The sequence below is a fragment of the Chroicocephalus ridibundus genome, chromosome 5 (genome assembly GCF_963924245.1).
Source record: "Chroicocephalus ridibundus chromosome 5, bChrRid1.1, whole genome shotgun sequence".
Lineage (NCBI taxonomy): Eukaryota > Metazoa > Chordata > Aves > Charadriiformes > Laridae > Chroicocephalus > Chroicocephalus ridibundus.
Genome location: NC_086288.1, coordinates 42079232 through 42097394, shown reverse-complemented (window position 1 = coordinate 42097394; position 18163 = coordinate 42079232). Strand labels below are relative to the sequence as shown.

Sequence of the window (18163 nt, the reverse complement as noted above, 5' to 3'; positions counted from 1 at the left end):
CTGCAGCGTCCCTGTGTCCTCATCATCCTGGCTGTGTGTCCTTGGGGCGTCCTGTGTCCCTGCTGTTCTGGCTGGCTATCCCATGGTGGCCAGGGACAGTGAGTGTGCTGGTGGGTGTGCAAGCCACCTGGCCAAGGGCTATGCTATCGCCGATGAGCCCTGGCTGGGACAGGAGAGCATCCGTGGTGCTGCCTGGATCTTGTCCCTTTGCCAGGGCTCTGCTGCTGGGCAGGACCTATCAGGATCTGTCCTACCCCTACACCATGCCTGCACCCCCAGACTCCATGCCAGCCCATGCAAGGGCAAGAGGGTCCCGGTGGGATGTGCTGGGTCCTGCCTCACCCCATTCCGGCCTCTGCAGGATTCTTGCGCTGGACCTGGTGGTGCGGGATGAGGACGAAAACATCCTGGACCCCGACAGGACCAGCATCATCAGCCTCTTCCAGGCACACAAGAAGGCTGCACAGACCATCACAGAGCGCATCCAGGAGGAGACGGTGAGAGCCAGCGCTGGCCTCGGTGCACCGACCCCTCCGTGCCAAGGCCCTGCTGCCCCCTGCGTGGCTGTGCCATGACACAGGCCGTACTGTGGGGCTGAGCTGGGGGGCTGAGTGGCCTTGTACCCTGCAGAGCCCGCAGCAGAGCGCGCTGCGCTGCAGTGCCCGTCTGGCGGCTTCACCCTCCCACAGCCTCTACCTCTGCGTGCGCAACTTTGTCTGCAACATTGGCGAGGAGGCACAGCTCTTCATGGCGCTCTACGACCCCGGCGAGCAGCGCATGATCAGGTGGGGCCCCAGCGGTGCAGGACTGGCCTCACTCCCCGACCCCTGCCACCGGCTCAGCCTGGTGCCCGTCACGCCGCTCCATGCAGCGTCCCCGAGTCTTGTTCCCCCTGTGTGGGGAAGCCTCTGCCCCTTTGTGCCTGGCTGCCCAGCCCGGATCCCCAGGCTGCCCATCATCCCTAGCCCAGCTGTCTGCCCAGCTCAGCAGGAGCTGGTGTATCTCACTGAGGGGAAAGAGGGTTGTCCCTTCCAGCCAGATTGTCTCCTCTGGAGCCGGAGGATTTATCAGCAGTGTGCAAGGTGTGCAGCTGCATCCCGTGGGACAGCTGTGCTCGGGGCTGTGCATGCCCAACGCGCTGTGGCCTGTTGCAGGTGTGCTGTGGTGTGCTGCCCTGTGCTGATCTGCCCGCGGCCCCATGGCAGGCAGGAGCCAGCTCAGCCCACGCCAGAGCCTGGGTATCACTGGCACAGTATGCCCCCCTGCAAGGGGCCAGCAAGCCGGTGTGCCTGGAGCAGCTGCAAGCAGCTGCTGGGGGTGGCCAGACTTGGCCAGTCCGCGTGCTGTGACTGGGGCCACTGGTCAGACAAGGGGTCTGTGTGGTGGCAGCTGTCATGGACTGGGCACACAAATGGGGGCCCGAGCAGCGCCCTGCCCGTGGCTGAAGGGCTCCAGCCCATGTCGTTGTGTTTCCTTGTGGGCGGCTTGCTGGTAGCCCCTGCCTGGCCGGCCCTGCACTGTGCGGGGACCCACCGAGCTCCGGCTCTGCTGTCCTGGTGCCTGAGCCTGGCTTGCGGGCTCCTCACTCCCTTGCCTTCCTCTTGCAGCGAGAATTATGTGATCCACTGGGCCAGCACGGGTGTTCCCCAGGACATCGAGCTGCTCAACAACCTCAAAGCTGTTTTCACGGTGAGCGCAGACCCCTCAGGAGCAGCGCTGCTGCTGCTGCTGCCTGCCCGTCCCCTCCTGCAGAGCTGCCGCCTGCTCCTCCTCCCCTCCCTGCTGCCTGCAGAGATGCCCCCCCACCCCGCAGCATTTTGGATGCATCCAGCACAGCGCACGGTGTCCCTGAGGCCCTGCTGCAGCCTGTATCCCCCTCCAAGCAGCCAAATCCGCCCGCTCCTCCCAGCTGCTGTCTCCATGCTGCTCGTTTCTTTTGTGCCCCCCAACCCAGCCCACCCCACAGGTCCTGTGCAGACCCCAGTCCTGGCACCGGGAAGTGGGCACCTGGCATGGGATTGCCCCTTGTGGCCTCCTCTCCCAGGTGCAATGTTGCTGGGGATGTTGTGGTGCCTGTGCCCCCATCTCCTCTCCAGCCCTCGCCTGCAGCCGGGCTCAGTGGTCCCTGGCCGAGGGCAGGAGGAGGCGCAGGCAGTGCCTGCTGACCCAGCATTTTTCCCGCTGCACCAGCAGAGCTCAGCTGACCCTCAGGATGGCCCAAGAGGGGCCATCGATATGCAGATGAGCCGGGAAAATCAATGCTAATGAGCAGCATCAGCACTTCCAGCCCCAGGGATCCAGCTCCCCCGGCTCTCGCCCACCTCTGACCCCTGCCCGCTGCTGGCTTTGGCTGCATGTCCCCATGCACTGACGTTGTGACCCTGCCCTGTGCTGCAGCCCCACAGGAAGGTTCTTGCACAGGGGCAGCACCCGCGGGACCTTGGTCCCCGCAGGGTCTCCGGAGCTGGGGTGTGTGGCCACCCCACCAAGCCCTACGCCATGTCAGACCTGCTCCCTCCCAAGGCAGTGTGCCCCCCTTGGCTATGCTGCCTGGCCTGTGAGTGCCCCATGGGGAGATTGGTCTTTACCAGCCCTGGTATTGTCCCTGTTCCTTGGGCTTGGGGCTTCCTGGGGTGCACAGAAACCCCAGGCTCCCTGGGGCAGCGGGGCTGTGTGCCTGCCATCTGAGCCCCTCTGTGGGGTACAGCAGCAGGGGGACTCCCCAGCTCCTGAAGGCAGAGCCGGGGTGCTGGGCACAGGGGCCTGTGGTGGCTTTGCACCCGCTGGTTCATGCTCCTGCACAGTCCCGGTGGCCTGTGGTTACCCGGCACCGCCAGAGGCGCATCCCAGCACAGTGCTGCTGGTGCCCAGCTTACACAGTCCCTGTCTCCCCCCAGGACCTGGGTAGCAAAGACCTGAAGCGGGAGAAGCTTTTCCTGGTGTGCCAGATCATACGGGTAGGACGCATGGACCTCCGGGAGTCCTACAGCCGCAAGCTCAGCACGGGCCTCCGTCGGCCCTTTGGCATCTCAGGTGAGAGCAAGGTCTGCCACAGGTGCTGGGAGGAGACCCCCCAGTGCTGCCCACACCAGCACTCCCCAGCACCCACCTCTCAGCCACCATGGGGCTCACTTGCCATGGGGTACAGTGGTTTGGGGCAGCAACGTCCCAGGGCTGCTCCTGCTTCCAGCCAGGCAGCCTCATCCGAAGCATGGACACCAACCCTTGCTTGCCTCTGCATGACCACGTTCTCCCCATCCCCCTGAGCTCGCTGCCCTGTCTCCCCCTCATCAGCCTGACCCACAACCCCCCATGGGGGTGCAGGGTCTTCCCCATGCGAGTCTGGTGCTGGAGTGTGGGCAGGGATGTGGCACAACTGCTCTGTTCGTCAGGAAAATCTGTGCTCCTGTGACAACTGGAACCAAGTGCTTCCCTTGACTCCATTGTGTCATTGCCCACGGGCTGGCCCTGCCCTACCCAGCGGATAAGAGGGACCGGGGTGGCCCAGCCTTGCTGTGTGGTGCAGGGGACCCCCCAGCCCGGCACTGCCAGAGGTGCCCCCAGGAGCGGCCCTGGGCCCCTCCTCCACCTCCCATGGTCCTGCTCTGGGTATTGATCCTCATTGGATGGGCTCACTCGGAAAGTATTGATTTTACTTGGCTGATTAGTGTGTGCTAGGACCTCAGCCACAGAAGAATTACCAGGTGAATTGTGAACATATCGGCATGTAATTGCACTCTGGGCTGTGCATCAGGACAGATGGATTGTCCTGGTGCCCACTCTGCAGTTCCCTGTCCATCCTGCACCAAACCCCCTGCCTGTGAGTGATGGAGAGTTTCTGGATGTGGCTTGTTTTGGCTAAAATCTGCGCTGGAGCTTTGAGGTCACCTGTGGTGACTGTCTGGTGACTGCCAGATCCCACCCTGTGTTGGCAGCATGTCCATCCGCCATGGAGCCATGTGGGTGTTGGATTTCTTCCTGCTGAGAGCCCTGTGCAGCTTGGTGCCATCTGGTGTGGGGTGGCAGAGGGGTCTTGGTGGGGCACAATGACCTCCCTGTGGAGCACCGGCCAGGGCACAGCAGCGTCAGTGCTGGAGACACAGGAAAAGTGGTGGCTGCACGATGTGACAAAACTGTCCTGGGTGCTGGTCCCAGGAGGATTTGGCACAGAGGGTTCTGGCGCTGGGGGCTGGGGCTGCCAGCACCCATGGCAGCCGCTCCACGCTGCCGCCTCTGTGCTGCTGCAGTGATGGACATCACGGACATCACCAAGGGGAAGTGTGAGAGCGACGAGGACAAGCAGCACTTCATCCCTGTGCACCTGTGAGTCCTGTGGGGCTGGGCAGCGGGCAGGGGGGGAAGCTTTCCATGGGCTGGGCAGGCACCGGGACAGTGTCTGTGAAGGGGCAAGAGGTGCTAGGATCAAAGAGAAAAGATTTCTCCATTAAATGTGGCTTTGCAAAGGGATTGTGGATCCTTGGGACACAACGTCACCGGGTCCAGGACCTCAGTGAGGTTAGAAAAGGGGTATTTCTATGGGCAGCAACATGCTCCGAGATACTGAAGCCCCCACTGGATCTCTGCCTCCCAGCCCCTTGGGGCACACATGGGCTTAAGATCCCAGGTCTGCTGTGGGTGCCATCCTGCACCTCCCTCCTGGCAGGCTGGAGGCCAGCAGGTTGGGGAGCCACAGCCAGATCCAGGCTGCTGTTGGGTTTGCTGGTGGTCAGTGCCAGGCCATGGGCAGCAGCCATGGGGGGTTCCCCGTCTGCGCCTGGCCAGGAGCCCCTCCGAATCGCCCTACTCTCGTGTTTGCAGGGCAGCTGCTGACAACGATTTTCTTCACAACATGATCAGGAAAGCGGTGGAGGCAAAGGACATCAACCACAAGGGACAAGGTAGAGCCGCGACCTGTCCCCTGCTCTGCTTGCCCGCTCTGCGCTGTTGTACATGGTGGGGGACGGGGTGAGACCCCTCCCTGACCCATCCCACGTTTTCCTGTGCTGCTGCTTGTGCTCAGTGACCTGGGCTGCCCCCTGGCCCCCGCACTGGGGCAGTCCCCCCGTGCAGCTCCTCACGGGGTCTGTGGGCTTGCTCCAGTCCCTGGCCGGCCCTGGGCCCCTTCCCGCAGCAAGGGCTTGGTGTGCAAATTATCCCAGCAATGAGGATCGGAGCTGTATGGGGTTGTGACATCCCGCACTCTGTCCCGGCAGGCTTCTGGGTGTCCCTGAAGATGCTCTGGGGAGACTTGAGCCAAGTGCGGAAGGACCATCCCCACCTGGTGGACCGCAGCACAGTGGTGGCACGCAAACTGGGCTACCCGGAGGTCATCATGCCAGGCAAGCAGGGTGGTGGGTTGGACCATCCCTGGATGGTCTCTGGGAGTCCCAGTGTGGGGTTACAGGGTGCTGTGCTGCAGAGTGGACCCAGTCTCACTGACAGGGCTGTCCCCACAGGAGATGTCAGGAACGACATCTACCTGACGCTGGTGCAGGGCGAGTTTGACAAGGGGAACAAGAAGACACAGAAGAATGTGGAAGTGACGGTGTGCGTCTGCGACGAGTCAGGCAACGTTGTGCAGGTATGGCAGGCACTGCATGAGCCTTGGGGCGAGGGACTGTCCTCTGCATAACCCTGTCTTGGGCAGAGGCAGCAGCTCCACAGTGTGCAGATGCTGGTGTTGATGCTGGCACAAACGAGGTGGAGTAGCCTCTTTGGCTACTGGAGCCCCTGAAGTTGCCCCAGGGATGCAGCCCCCACCTCCGTCTCCTTCCCTGATAATGCTATTCCCATGGGGCAATGGAAGCCAAGCCATGACTGTGACACAGAACGTTGCATGTCCCTTGCTGGCTCCTTTTGGAGGCTGAACCATGCCTGGTGGAGGTGGAGGGGATGGAGAAGCCTTTCGCTGCCCTCTGAGCCCAGCTGGGAAGGGACAGTCAGAAAGATGTCCCCATGCCGGCTGGGTTGTTGTAAAGGGGCGCCTGTGCTGGGGGGGCTTGGGCGGGAGCTGCCATGGTGTGGGCAGGGGACAGCAGCTTGTGGGGGGGCTGGACCGCTCAGGGGCTGGCCCAGGTTAGCAGGGGATGCAAAATTCTTCGGCCCTTCAAGTCTATTTGATCTGTAACAAGTAATCTCAGGAGCTGACTGCAAAGAATCTTTTCTGCTGCTGCTTTCTCTGCAGAATGTGATTTACCATGGCGCAGGGGACAAGCCAGCAAGCGAGTACCGCTCTGTCGTCTACTACCAGCAGCGGCACCAGCGGTGGATGGAGACGGTGAAGGTCTGTACAAGCCATGGGGCATAGGGACTGAGGTGGGACAGGGGCTGTGACCCACCAAGGCTGCGTCCCTCCCTCCTGCGCAGCAGGACTGAACTGCCACAGGGTAGCTCCCCACCAGGGCTGGCTTTTCAGGGGGAAAAGTCCCCGGCTCAGGGAAGATGGGAGATGCTGCTGATGTCATGGCTTAACTCCTGGATGGAGACCCAGGGCAACCTGCAGCAGGTCCCGCAGCAGGGAGGTGATGTCTGCCGCCTCTGCCGATAAGCAATGCAGGGGCTCTGGGTGCGCTGCATCACTCCTGCCTCTTCCCGCAGGCTCATGGATGTATGCCGCCAGCCCTGCACAGACACCCGTGTCTCTAATTCATTAATTGAAAGGAAAGCATGTGGGTTTGGATTTAAGCAACCGACAATTCAGCACAGCCTTTACCCAAGCACAGAGGGGTCTTGGCCAGCCAGGTCACTCAGCCCATGCCCTCCTGTCCTCACGCAGGCACGTGTTCTCTCTCTCAGATTGCTGTTCCAATTGAAGATGTCCACAAGACCCACCTGAGATTCACCTTCCGGCATCGCTCCTCCAGTGACTGTAAGTATCTCCTTTCTTCACGTCTTCCTCCACTAATGTTCCCAGCAAGGGCTGCGATGGAGGTGGGCTCTCTGCAGGTCAGGAGCTGTGGGAGCAGGAGGGCCCTGTGAGCAGCCCTCATCTCACACCGGGTGGGGATCCATCAGCGATGCTGGATTCATGTGTGGGGGCAAGGAAGCTGTCACTCCTGTTCTGCTCTGTCCCTGCTGCCCGTGGTGGGCAGCAGATTTCTGGGAAACCGCTGCCTTTTGCATGCAGCTGCTTCCCGGGTGCCTGTGCTTGGCTCTCTGGAGCCCTGGCTCTGCGTCCCACGGTGTTTGGCTGCAGCAAAGCTGCAGTGTGTGGCCAGGAGGACATGCTGCTCCTGGAGCAGGGGTGCTTCTGTCAGTGCCTTCGCTGAGCTGAAAACCACACGTGATGGGATGCGCTGTGGCATGTCCTGTGACTGTGAGGACCTTCCCCAGGGCCACTGTGGAGTCCTGCAGCTGAGGATGCTGCTCGCTGGTCTGATCCTGCGCAAGCCAAGCCTTGCCTGCCCCAAACCCATCTTGTTCCCACAGAGGCACCTCTCCGATGGCTGCCTGCCCCAGGAAGCACATGCTGGCAGCCCGGCAGCTCCTCTGGCCACCCATCAGCTTGTTGCTGCTGTCTCTACCCCCATGAGGTTCCCAAGCACCGCAGCAGCCGCTTCTCCCAAGTGCCCTGGGGAGGGTTTCGCTGTGCATGGGCACAGCTGGTGGACTCCAGGAAAAGAAACACAATTTCCCCAGCAGCCCCCTCCCGGACCCACTCTGGCTGCCGACTCAGGAGGATCCCCCGGATGACCTTCCCTTTCCCTGCCCACACAGTGTGTCCTTGGGCTCCTCCTGAGCCAGCTTCACCTCGCCCCTTTTTTGTCTCTCCCAGCCAAAGACAAAAGCGAGCGGATTTTCTCCATGGCCTTTGTGAAGCTGATGCGACCGGACGGCACCACGCTGCGTGACGGGGAGCACGACCTGGTTCTGTACAAGGTATGGGGGTTCAGGCAGACCCCCCTCCTCGAAGTGGGAAGGCTGCAGGATGGCAGCTCTCCTGGCACTTGCCTGAGCAGGGCAGGGGTCCCAGTCCCTGCTGGAGCTGCTGCACAGGTGACGCGTACCCAAAGTCCCCCAGAGGGTTTCCAGTTCCTCCCTCCCCCCTGTCCTTTCTGTCCTTGGTGGCGGGGGCTCCTGCCACAGCTCCCTGCACACAGCATCTCTAATCTCCGTGCCGCTCCTTTGCGAATGACAAGTTTTGTTTAGAAAAAGGTAACTTAAACATATCTGACTTGGTAGGGAATGTCCCCATGAAGGTATTTGCTAGACTTTACCTGATTTCACCAGCGTTTTTCTGCTTAAAACTGCTTGGTTGTTCTTTTGAGAGAGCAGAGAGAGAAAGTGAGGAAGGAAAATTCACTATTCATTTGGCAAAAATGCAGTTGTTCCTGATGCCGGAGTGTGAAAGACCCCATAAACGTGCTGCCTCGCTTTGTTTTGGTGTCACCCTGGGCTGGCCGTGGCGAGGGAACCAGGAGGGTGCGAGCTGGTCCCTGCTGCAAGGGTGATCTTAGGACTCTTCCTCTGTGTGTCCACACTGCTTTATTGTTCCTTGCCAGCAATGGTGACCTTCCCACCTCAGCCCCTTGGCTGCTCTGGTATTTAACTGAAGTTTTTTTAATTTCCTTGCTGCTCTTGGCGATGAGACCACAGTTACTCGAGGTGGACCCATCTCCATTCCCAAGTTCTGCGTCTTTCTGGGATGAGCAGGTCTGTCTCCCACATGCTGTGGCAGCTGTGCAGTTGGCCTTAGCCACTGCTTCCCATGAGCTTGATGGAAGAGCTCCTTCTCTTCATCACCGCATTTCCTTTAATTTTAGGGAAGCCCTCTTAGCACCCCAATGCTGCTTCTGCAGCTACGTAATGTCCTGGCAGCAGATGGGCTGCTGCCAGCACCTGCTGTGCTCACTGTCGTCCCACGTCAGACTGTGTTGTGGGTCTGATGCTGTGTCATCCTGGAGCGCTCCTGCTCTGCGCTCACATAGATGCCTCACTGGGAGCCACCTGCATGCCCTTGCAGGTCTCTGCTGTCCGTCTGTCCATCCACACCAGGGCAGCCCTGGCCACCTCCTGCCCCATTCTTGCTCAGGCATGCTTCTGCTGACAGGACAGGCTCACCCCCACCCAGCCAGCCTGTCTGTCCCGGTGCTGCCCTTACTGGTCCTCATCTATTGCTCTTGTGATGCCCGACCTCTCTCCCGCAGGGAGCCCGTGTGCCCTGCCCAGCCTGGGGACAGGGACAGACCCGCGCTTTTCTTCCTCAGCAGCTCCTACACATTTGAAATTGTTATTGTGTCCTTCCTCCCTGTTCTTTTTGGGCAAAACACTCGAATTCTTTAAATAATGCTGTGGCCTGCAGAGCTGCAGACATGATCCCTGGCTCTCTGGGGGACTGTCCCCTCCACAGCCTGCGTAGTGGCAGGAGCACCGAGCACCTTCGGGACTTGCCGGTTCAGGCTGGGGCAGCAAGATCAAACCCTGCGCACCTCCCTCCTGGATGCATTTCCTCCTTAAAGGGTTGTTGCTGCCCTCGCTGAACTGTCACATTCGCGAGCATCCTCCAGCCCTGAGCAAGTGAAAGCTGACGTGCTCCACTTTGTCTTCTCCCCGGCTGACTCCTGCTCTTCCCGGCAAGGACCTGGGCTTGATTCTGGGAGTCAGAAGCTATTTCATCGTTTTATCTTCGTTTGCCAGAGGAATGTGAATGATATGCTTTTAGCTCCTCAGACCTCTTGATCTCACGTTGGTCGAGAAATGTCTGAAATTAAGCCAGTCTAACCTACGAGGGTTTAGCTGCCCTCGGAAGAAGTGCAGTGCCTCCTGCGAGTCAGTTGGCTGATGTGGGTACGCTCGGTGGAGAGAAAACCCAACAACAAACAATTTTGCGATCTTTGTCTGACCTTCAGCAGAAATAAGTTTATTGTGCAAGGTTGCAGGTGGGGGAAGATAAATGCCCTATTCCAACCTGTAAGTGAGCACGGGTGAGCTCGGGGCAGCACAGCTGTGGTCCATCATTCGCCTGGTGCTGGTCGTGGGGCAGGGGGCCGTGTGGGGTACGTCCTGGCCCAAGAGCCCCAGCCGCTGGTTGCAGCTGACCATCGCATGTCTGTCCAGCTCTGGACATCCACCGCATCCCAGTCTTGTAAACGACCATGGAAGGATCATTAAGAAAGTCACCCCAGTGAGTCCTCCTAGGTGTAATCTCCTCTTAATTCTTCAATTTAAGAGTAGAGGATACACATGGCTGTTTTGCCATGGTAAGGAGAGATCCAGGTGTGCCCATGCAGGCAGGAAATGAACCATTGGGCTGGTGACAGTGGTGCCGTGGGACTGTGCCGGCCACCTGGACAATGTCCTGCTGCATGTCAGTCCCCACGGCAGTGCTCAGGTGCATGTTTTATTCCTGGCGCCCTGCTGCTTGGCCCCAGGCTCCTCCGTGTCGCTGGCCTCCCCCAGGCTTTTCCACCCACCAGTTCTTTTGTCCTGTCTGAGTAGCACCAGCTGGGATCCCGTGTCTCTCCCAGCCGGTTGTCCCAGCCAAGCACAGGTCCCCGCAGAGTCCCACAGGGAGCAGCTTTGTTGGATGCTCTGTTAAAATGAATGTCAGGCAAGCCGGCTGCGCTGCCTGTGCCGGGCTCTGCACTGCAGGCAGCGATTCCCCTGGGCCAGCTCCCGCATCCCAGCGGCTCCCGCAAGCTGGAGGTTACCAAGCCATAATGATGCCATTAAGTGGGAGCCGCCATTACCTGTGTGTGGCTCTGCTGACCTCCTTGCCCTGCCCCATTCTGCACAGCAAAGTCCCCCACGCAGGGGACTTGATGTGGAGTGAAACCTGAACCCAAGGGACAGTCCTGTCCCATGGGGCTCTCGCGGGGCTGTGCTGCCCTGTGTGAGCCATGCTCTGCCTTGCAGGGTGACAGCAGGAAGCTGGAGGATGCCAGCACGTACCTGACCCTGCCCTCCACGAGGAACCTGTCGGAGCCGAAGCTCCTCTCTGGCTCCTCATTCCGTGTGAGCGCAGGTGCATCAGGCTTAACTGTGTCGGCCCGGGACAGCTTCCAAATCTCGACGCTCGTCTGCTCCACGAAGCTGACCCAGAACGGTGAGTCCCAGCTCTCCATGGGGGTGGTGGTGGTTCTGTGCCCCCACCCCACCAGTGTGTTTCTACCCGCTACCGCACTTCTCCCAGCGGCCGGCTTTCTGGCCGCCGTCTGCTAGTATGTGCCAGCCACCGTGGGACATGGTGCTGGTGTTGCTGTGCTGGCACCAGCCCCCTCCGGCACATCGCAGCCGGACTGGGGCTCACTCCTGTCACAAACAGCACCAGGACAGCATGCCAAAAATGCAGGGAAAGCAGGAACAGCGAGCGATGAATTAGCGTTTTGACGTGGTCAGGACTGCCAAGGCTAGTGGCTGTTCCTGGTGGGGCAGCACAGTCCCGGGGGCTTTGGGGGACTGCTGTCCCCTGGAGAGGAGTGGCAGTGAGCAGGAATGCCTGTGGCCCGGATGGTGCTGCCCTGCAGCAATCCAGGTTCTCTCCCGGCAATCCAGGTTCTGCCCCAGAGCCCGCACTGCTCAGTTGGGATGTGGTTTGCTGCAGGCTCTGTTTGCATATCGCTGGGTCGATAACTCTGGGCTGTAACTCAGGGAGTTTCTCATTTTTTTCCCTCATTTTTAATAAGGTTGTCTTTTGGCTTATCTGTCTCCTGAGCCCTCCTGAGTTAGCGGCAGATTAGTTTTCCAAGGCGAGGGAATGAGAACAAACAATAACAGGCTGCAAGTGTTTCCAGGCGCTCTCCCACCTTGGGGGTGTGGAGCCGCTGCCAGCAGCGGTGGGTAGTTAGCAGTTTCTTGGCTGGTGCAAACCCTTGCAGATGGTAATTAATCTGCTCGTGCCCTCGGGGGACTGAGCCGCTGCCTCCAATCTGGGAGCTGGAGCGACTTTCTGAGAGTGGCTGTTGAGGGTTCCATGACCTTCCTTGGACCCTTTGAAATCAGAGTGGGAATTGGGACTCCCTGTTTTTAAACCCTGTGCTCAGTCAGCTGGTGTGGGTGCTTTGCGCAGTTCGTTGCAGGGCAGCCAAGAGCCTACGTGCCACCTCAGCACAAGACGCATCAGCATTTGCAGATGGGATTTTGCCTTGTACAACATGTTTTGGGAGCTGGCAGAACAAAGAGGTGTCGGCAACCTTGAGCGGGTGCTGGCGGTGACCAAACTGCTGCACGTGTCCCCCTGAAGCGAGCGGGGAGAGTGGGGCTGGCAGCGAGCAGCCTGGCACCGGCCCTGCGGGAGGGGAGGGCTGATGGGGCTTTCTGAGTGCCCTTGCAGGCGTCCAGCTTGGGGGAACCATGGCGCACACACCTCCACCGTAATGGGGACAAGCAGCCCGGCCCTTTGCCAGGTCTAACCACGCTGTGCTGCGTGGCAGTGCCAGCCCTTGGGCCACGGCCACCTTTTCAGAGTGGGTGTCTGTGTCACTGCAGAAAGCCCCGCAGCTGCCCATCCCTTAGGGTGGGTGACATGAATGCCTAGAGGTAATGTTTCCAGCTGCCTGGAGAGTTAAACGCTGCACAGGAGCACTGGCAGCCAGCGGGCACCGCGCTCGGGATGCGAGTGGCAGTGGTGCTTGGCCAGGGGAAGAGCAGGCAGAAAAGCCGGGGTTCCCTCCCGGCCAGCAGCGCTGCCTCTGCAAGGCCGGTGGATGGAAGCACTTCGTCCTGCTTTTGCTGAAGTGCAATGACACAGCTGGGGAAACCGCAGCCCTGGCGCGGGGTTGGGGGCTTGGGGACCGCAGCCTCGCAGCTCAGGGGACGCAGTGCACGGTGACTCATCGCTGCCGCGCTGGCAGGGTCTGGGGCCTCTGCGGTTCAGTGCGAGTGGGGCTCAGGGCCACTGGTGTTCATTTAATTCCCTTCCTGCAGCACAATTAGAGCTTCTACAGTAACAATCTTTTATTTCGCCGAGTTTTGTGCTTTTATGGTACTGCAGTCAGGAAGTTTTCTGTGCTGAGCAGCAGTTGCGCAGGGAGTCGGAGGTCAGTGGGGTCCTGGCTGCTCCCGGCAGCGCTGTGCTGACCACCGGCCGGTCCGGTGCCATGGCTGTGCTCTGCATGTGCCGCGGATACTCCCCAAGAGCGGTGCTGGGCCGTCGGCACAGGGCCCCGTGCACATCTGGGGCCAGCAGTTGGCTCTGCTTGGCACAGGAGTGGCCACTGTGAGCGGGCATATGGCTGGGACAGTGGGGCAGGCACAAGGGGTGCGGGAACCCTCTCTGGGTCCCAACATGGTCCAGCAGTGGAGGGCACAGGTGTAGGGAGGGCACGAGTGACCCATGGCCCCCCTGCTGAGGTCTGTTCTCCGAAAGGTTCATGGGTTCGTGGGGAAGCCCCAGCTCCAACGCCGAGTCCTGCTGTTTCGGGTCTCGGTTTCTCTCTCGCGGGGGGTGTAAAGAGGGTGGCAGTGCCTGCATGTGCGGCCGCATGACAGAAAATTGGGAGTTCAGGAACCATGGGTGCTTACCCTTTGCTTCCCCTGGCGTGGCGTCAGCAGTGAGCGGCACCCAGGATGGGGCTTCTCTGTCTGGCTGTCCTGGGCAGCAAGGGTGGGATGGGGGAGTGGGGGGGGTCAGTAACATTCGGGTCTGGCAGCAAATTAAGCTGTGCTGACTCTCCTCTTCCTCCCACCCAGTCAACCTGCTGGGGCTGCTGAAGTGGCGCTCCAAGCCCAGCCTCCTCGCCGGGAACCTCCAAAAACTGATGAACGTGGACGGAGGGGAGGTCATCAAGGTACAGCCAAGACCTTACCCCCCGCTGCCCATGCCGGGATCTTCCCCCTAGCTCCTCCCTTCCCTGCTCCTGTGCTCCTGTCTGTCTCCAGCCATGTCCTCAGGTGGCTGCTCCCTGCGGGGCAGAGGGATGTGAAAGCTCCCAGAGGTGACAGTTGACACCAGGGGTTTCCTGGCAGCCTGGGCAGCTGCTGGAGCGCGAGGAGCCACCCTGGGCTGGGTCTGGAGTGGGCACACTGGGAGCATCCTGCATGGCCTCAGCGCCTCTTCCCCAGGGAGAGGTGCTGCCTGTGCCTGTGGTGATTGCCCTGTTGACCGCGGGGAGCCCTGCTGGGGCTTGCTGGGGCAAGCAGGTGGCCAGAGAAGCGGTGCCGGGCTGCCTGCCAGGGGACAGGCCGAGCTGGGGTGTCGCTCTGGCAATGGGCTGGATGCCCCAGGCTGAGAAAGGCTGAGGGTGGGCACAGGAGCTCTGTGCCCAGGCAGGTCAATCCCACACTCAGAAGTTGGGTCTGGGACGATGCTGGGAGTTAACACTTGAGCCCTCACAGTCCTCTTGTATCCCCCAGTTCCTCCAGGACACGTTGGATGCCTTGTTCTCCATCATGATGGAGAATTCGGACACGGATGTCTATGACACGCTTGTCTTTGATGCCCTGGTAAGCAGGACTTGCTTCCCTGCACACACTGAGCAGGAGTCTGACCCCACGGACCAGTGCAAGATGGGCCCAGGTCAGACTAGGGTGGGTTTGAGATGGAGCTCACTGATATGACCAGACAAGCTGTGCTGAGAGCCATGCAGCACCTCCGGCTCTACCACAGTGCCTCGGAACAGTAAAGCCCAGCCAACGTGGCACAGGGTAGGGCTGTGGCTCTGCAGAGACACTGTCACTCTAGGGGACAATTCTAGCAAGATTCAAAGATGTTTCTCCTACACTGAGACAAAAATGACCCCAGTGACGCGACCAGGGGAGCGCTGGGGTCAGGGTGGCTCTTGTGGGACAGCCGGGGTCGGTGATGGTGTGAACTCTGCACAAGCTGGCCATGAAGAGTCCTGCAGCTGCTGGGCTTGGGGCTCATTTTGGGCTTTTTGCCTTAGACGTGTGCCCATCCTGGCAGGCTAGCTGGGCGTGCAGGGGGCTTTGACGACCCCAGCAGCCCCCAGGAGGGATCAATGCCGCTCTGGCTGTGGCTGCGGGCACTCGGCTGTTCCCGGGCATCCCGCTGCCCGCACTGAACCGTGCCCACTGCCCACTCCCCCCAGGTTTTCATCGTGGGGCTGGTGGCCGACAGGAAGTTCCAGCATTTCAACGCCGTCCTGGAGGCCTACATCCGCCAGCACTTCAGTGCCACACTCGCCTACAAGTGCGTATCTGATGGCTGTGGCACAGGGAGAGACGGGACTGGGATAGCAGGCATGGGGAGGGAAGGGGCCGGAGCCTGGGGAGTGCCTGGCGGGCAGCATGGCATGGCTCAATGAGTGGCTGACCTGAAGGCTGCTTGGCCGAGGCTGGGAAGCCTGCTGAGCCCTGGCCACACGCGTCCCCGTCCTGCAGGAAGCTGATCTCAGTGCTGACACAGTATGTGGACCAAGCAAGCCGGGGGGAGCCCTGCGAGCCGCTCACGCGCACCTTCAAGGCCTTGGAGTATGTCTTCAAGTTCATCGTCCGCTCCCGACACCTCTTTGCCCAGTGAGTACCAGCGATTTCTTCCACTGCTCCAGGTGCTGCGTTCTGCTGGGCGGCTGCACCAGCGCCACTGGAGTGTCGATCCCTGGGGATGGGGTCTGTGGGAGGGAGGAAAGGAAAGGTCCCATGGGGGGGCCCTCTGCCACGGGAGCAGTACACCAATTGGTGCCAACCATTGGCTCTGGGGATGCGGCATTGGCACCTTGACCTGCCTGTTGCTGGCCGCTTGGGTCAGCTGCGGCACCCAGGGGTGGCACCCATGGCTCCCAGCACGCTGCGGGCGTGCTGCTGTGCTGGCTGGTCCCCAGCCAGGCTCTCTTCCACCACCACGCTTCCTCTCCCTGAGGTTTCCGTCAGTTTTCTGCTGCACGCCGTCCTCTGGTTGCTGCTGGAGCAGTCATGGTCTGGCACGGGTGGCAGGCAGTGCCATCCATTTCGGGGCAGGAGAGCTCCTGTGGTGTGAGGCGCTGTGGCAGGATGGGTGGTGTTGCACAAACTGCTCTCTGGTTGACGAGCAGCATGTCACAGCGTTTGCAAAGTGCCTTGGTGGTGAGGCAACGCACCCATGTTAGCATGAAGCAAGCCTGTGGTTTACTGGCCATCAGGCTAATTGCTGCTGGTTCCTCCTGCGTGTGTGCTGATCGAGAGCCTGGGTGCGGGGTACTGGTGAGATCAGCTTTGGTGCCACAGCTGCGGGGTTGCCCACGAGCCCCAGTCTGGCACGGAGCCCATGCTCCCTCCCTGTGGCACCGGTGGCTTTGCTCCGTCACTGTGTGGTCAGGCTCTGCCCTGGCATCGGGAAGTGCCCAGCTCCTTTGAGTACAGCTAACCCAAATGCCATGTGCGTAAGGCCAGAGGGACCTGCAGTGACCTCCTGCCTAAGGCAGGGCTGGCTCTGCACGAGCTGCCCCTGGTGGGTGGGTTTTTCCAACGCGCTCTTAAAAACCTCCCACGATGGAGATGGCAAAACTTCCCTGGGCAGCCTGCTCCCCTGTGTGGCCGGCACTGTGGCTGGAAAGGTTTTCTAGCATCCAGCCTTGCTCTTCCCGCTCTCTACCTGTGCAGCTCCAGTGGCACACGCAGCTCCTGGGCTGCTCTCATGCTTCAGACGCTCACTGGGCTTTCAAATCATTTCCAATGCAAAGCGCGAATTTGGTCTTGGGGGGTCCCTCGTGCTGCAGCAAAACGAGGTGGCACAGTGCCAGCCCCAGGGCCGGGGGGGCCTGGGCCAACCTACCGTATTTGTCTTGGCTCAGGTGCTCATCCTCCCGCTTGGCACAAGCTCTAAAGGGGGTTGTAAGAAAGAGAGAGAGACTTTTTACTCATCTGTCGCGGGCAGAGTGAATAACTTCACTTGTAAGAGAGTAGCGAAACGTTTATTAACATAAAACAGTGATTTAACAAAGTTAGTAGTGAATGCGACAGTGTTTTACGAGATTCGATGCCAGGGTACACTTGATTATTTACTGCATAGAGGCCAGGGTCAGATAAGCTCTCAGGGAGACCCTCCCGTTGAGTCACGAGGTTCAGAAAGGACCCCCTCGCTTTCTAAACTCCTTCTCAGAGAGGAGTCTAGGTGCGGCTGGATCCAATCCTAGTCCCAGACTTGGTCAACGGTTTATGTCTAAAGGATTATATATGCGCAATCAATCCTTATATCACTTAGCTAAGATTTCAAAGTTTAGCATGCTATTAGTCACTCACCGAGAATCTGTTGCGGCAAGGAATCTCTCGGCCTCGAGGAGAAGAACCTTAAGCGAGCGTCCCCACTCAAGGGGAGATCCTGTCGTGCAGCCCGCTGCCGTGCAGGAGACCTCAAAGGGCTTTTGGGCTGTCCGCTATTTATGGAGTAAGATAATTGACCTATAGTCATATTCTCATGGGAACAAGATACCTAGGTTCCCACTCCAGGCAGTGTTTTGGTTATGTTGTCAGCCATCTTCCGCAGTTCAAGAGCAACTCATAACAACTGCCGCTGATGGCCATGGCTTGAGCAGGAGCCGGGGGGGAAAAAGGGGAGAGCACACCGCCACACCATCCTTTAGTGACAGAACAAGTGGTAACAGTTTTAAACTGAAGGAGAGTCGATGTAGATTGAACATAAGGAAGAAATTCTTTACTGTGAGGGTGGTGAGACACTGGTTGCCCAGAGGAGTTGTGGATGCCCCATCCCTGGAAATGTCCAAGATCAGGTTCGATGGGGCTTTGAGCAACCTGATCTAGTGGAAGATGTCCCTGCCCATAGCAGGGAGTTGGATTGGACGATCTTTGAGGGACCCTTCTGACCCAAACTCTTCTGTGATCCTGTGATAAGCAGGGTAAGGGGCTGGGAGCCTCAATGGCTCCTCGTTGCTGCTGGCGATAAGGTCAGAGTCCTCCCAGGACCTCATTTTGTTTGTTCCCTGTGGGCACAGGGTTCCTGTCCTAATTGGTGTAAAGGGACAAACAAGCCTCCCCTGGGCAGGCGTGGGTGAGCTCGGCTGTGCTGCTGGGCTGAAGTGGAAAACCGAAAACACAACCGATTAGAGTTACCAGAAAAAGCAAGTTACGTTCCTCTTTCATTCCAAGTACCTGGCACCAAAAGCTGAAGTGTCCCAAGGGAGAGGCGGGTGGCGAGTTCCCTCTGCACACAGCATCGCCAGCCTGCACTGGGGAAACAGCAGGGTTGCCCTGTGATGTGGGGCCACCTTTCGGCAGGCGGGTATTTTCCAGGGAGCGGAGCAGGAGCCCAGGGTCTGCTTCCTCCATCCAA

The 18163-nt window shown here is 59.7% G+C and overlaps 1 protein-coding gene across 4 annotated transcripts in view; it reads left to right on the top strand.

Annotated features, from left to right (window-relative positions):
* The window catches only part of LOC134516074 (dedicator of cytokinesis protein 2-like), a 78129-nt gene that overhangs the window by 3250 nt on the left and 56716 nt on the right, over positions 1-18163 (top strand). For all 4 annotated transcript variants that reach the window (XM_063335952.1, XM_063335953.1, XM_063335951.1 and 1 more), the window contains exons 7-22: positions 362-497; positions 631-785; positions 1608-1689; positions 2898-3033; positions 4248-4323; positions 4819-4898; positions 5214-5339; positions 5457-5581; positions 6185-6283; positions 6796-6868; positions 7775-7878; positions 10855-11044; positions 13630-13727; positions 14293-14382; positions 14988-15088; positions 15280-15414. In XM_063335952.1, the coding sequence (XP_063192022.1) occupies positions 362-497; positions 631-785; positions 1608-1689; positions 2898-3033; positions 4248-4323; positions 4819-4898; positions 5214-5339; positions 5457-5581; positions 6185-6283; positions 6796-6868; positions 7775-7878; positions 10855-11044; positions 13630-13727; positions 14293-14382; positions 14988-15088; positions 15280-15414 (1806 nt within the window). The remainder of the gene's footprint in view (positions 1-361; positions 498-630; positions 786-1607; positions 1690-2897; positions 3034-4247; positions 4324-4818; positions 4899-5213; positions 5340-5456; positions 5582-6184; positions 6284-6795; positions 6869-7774; positions 7879-10854; positions 11045-13629; positions 13728-14292; positions 14383-14987; positions 15089-15279; positions 15415-18163) is intronic.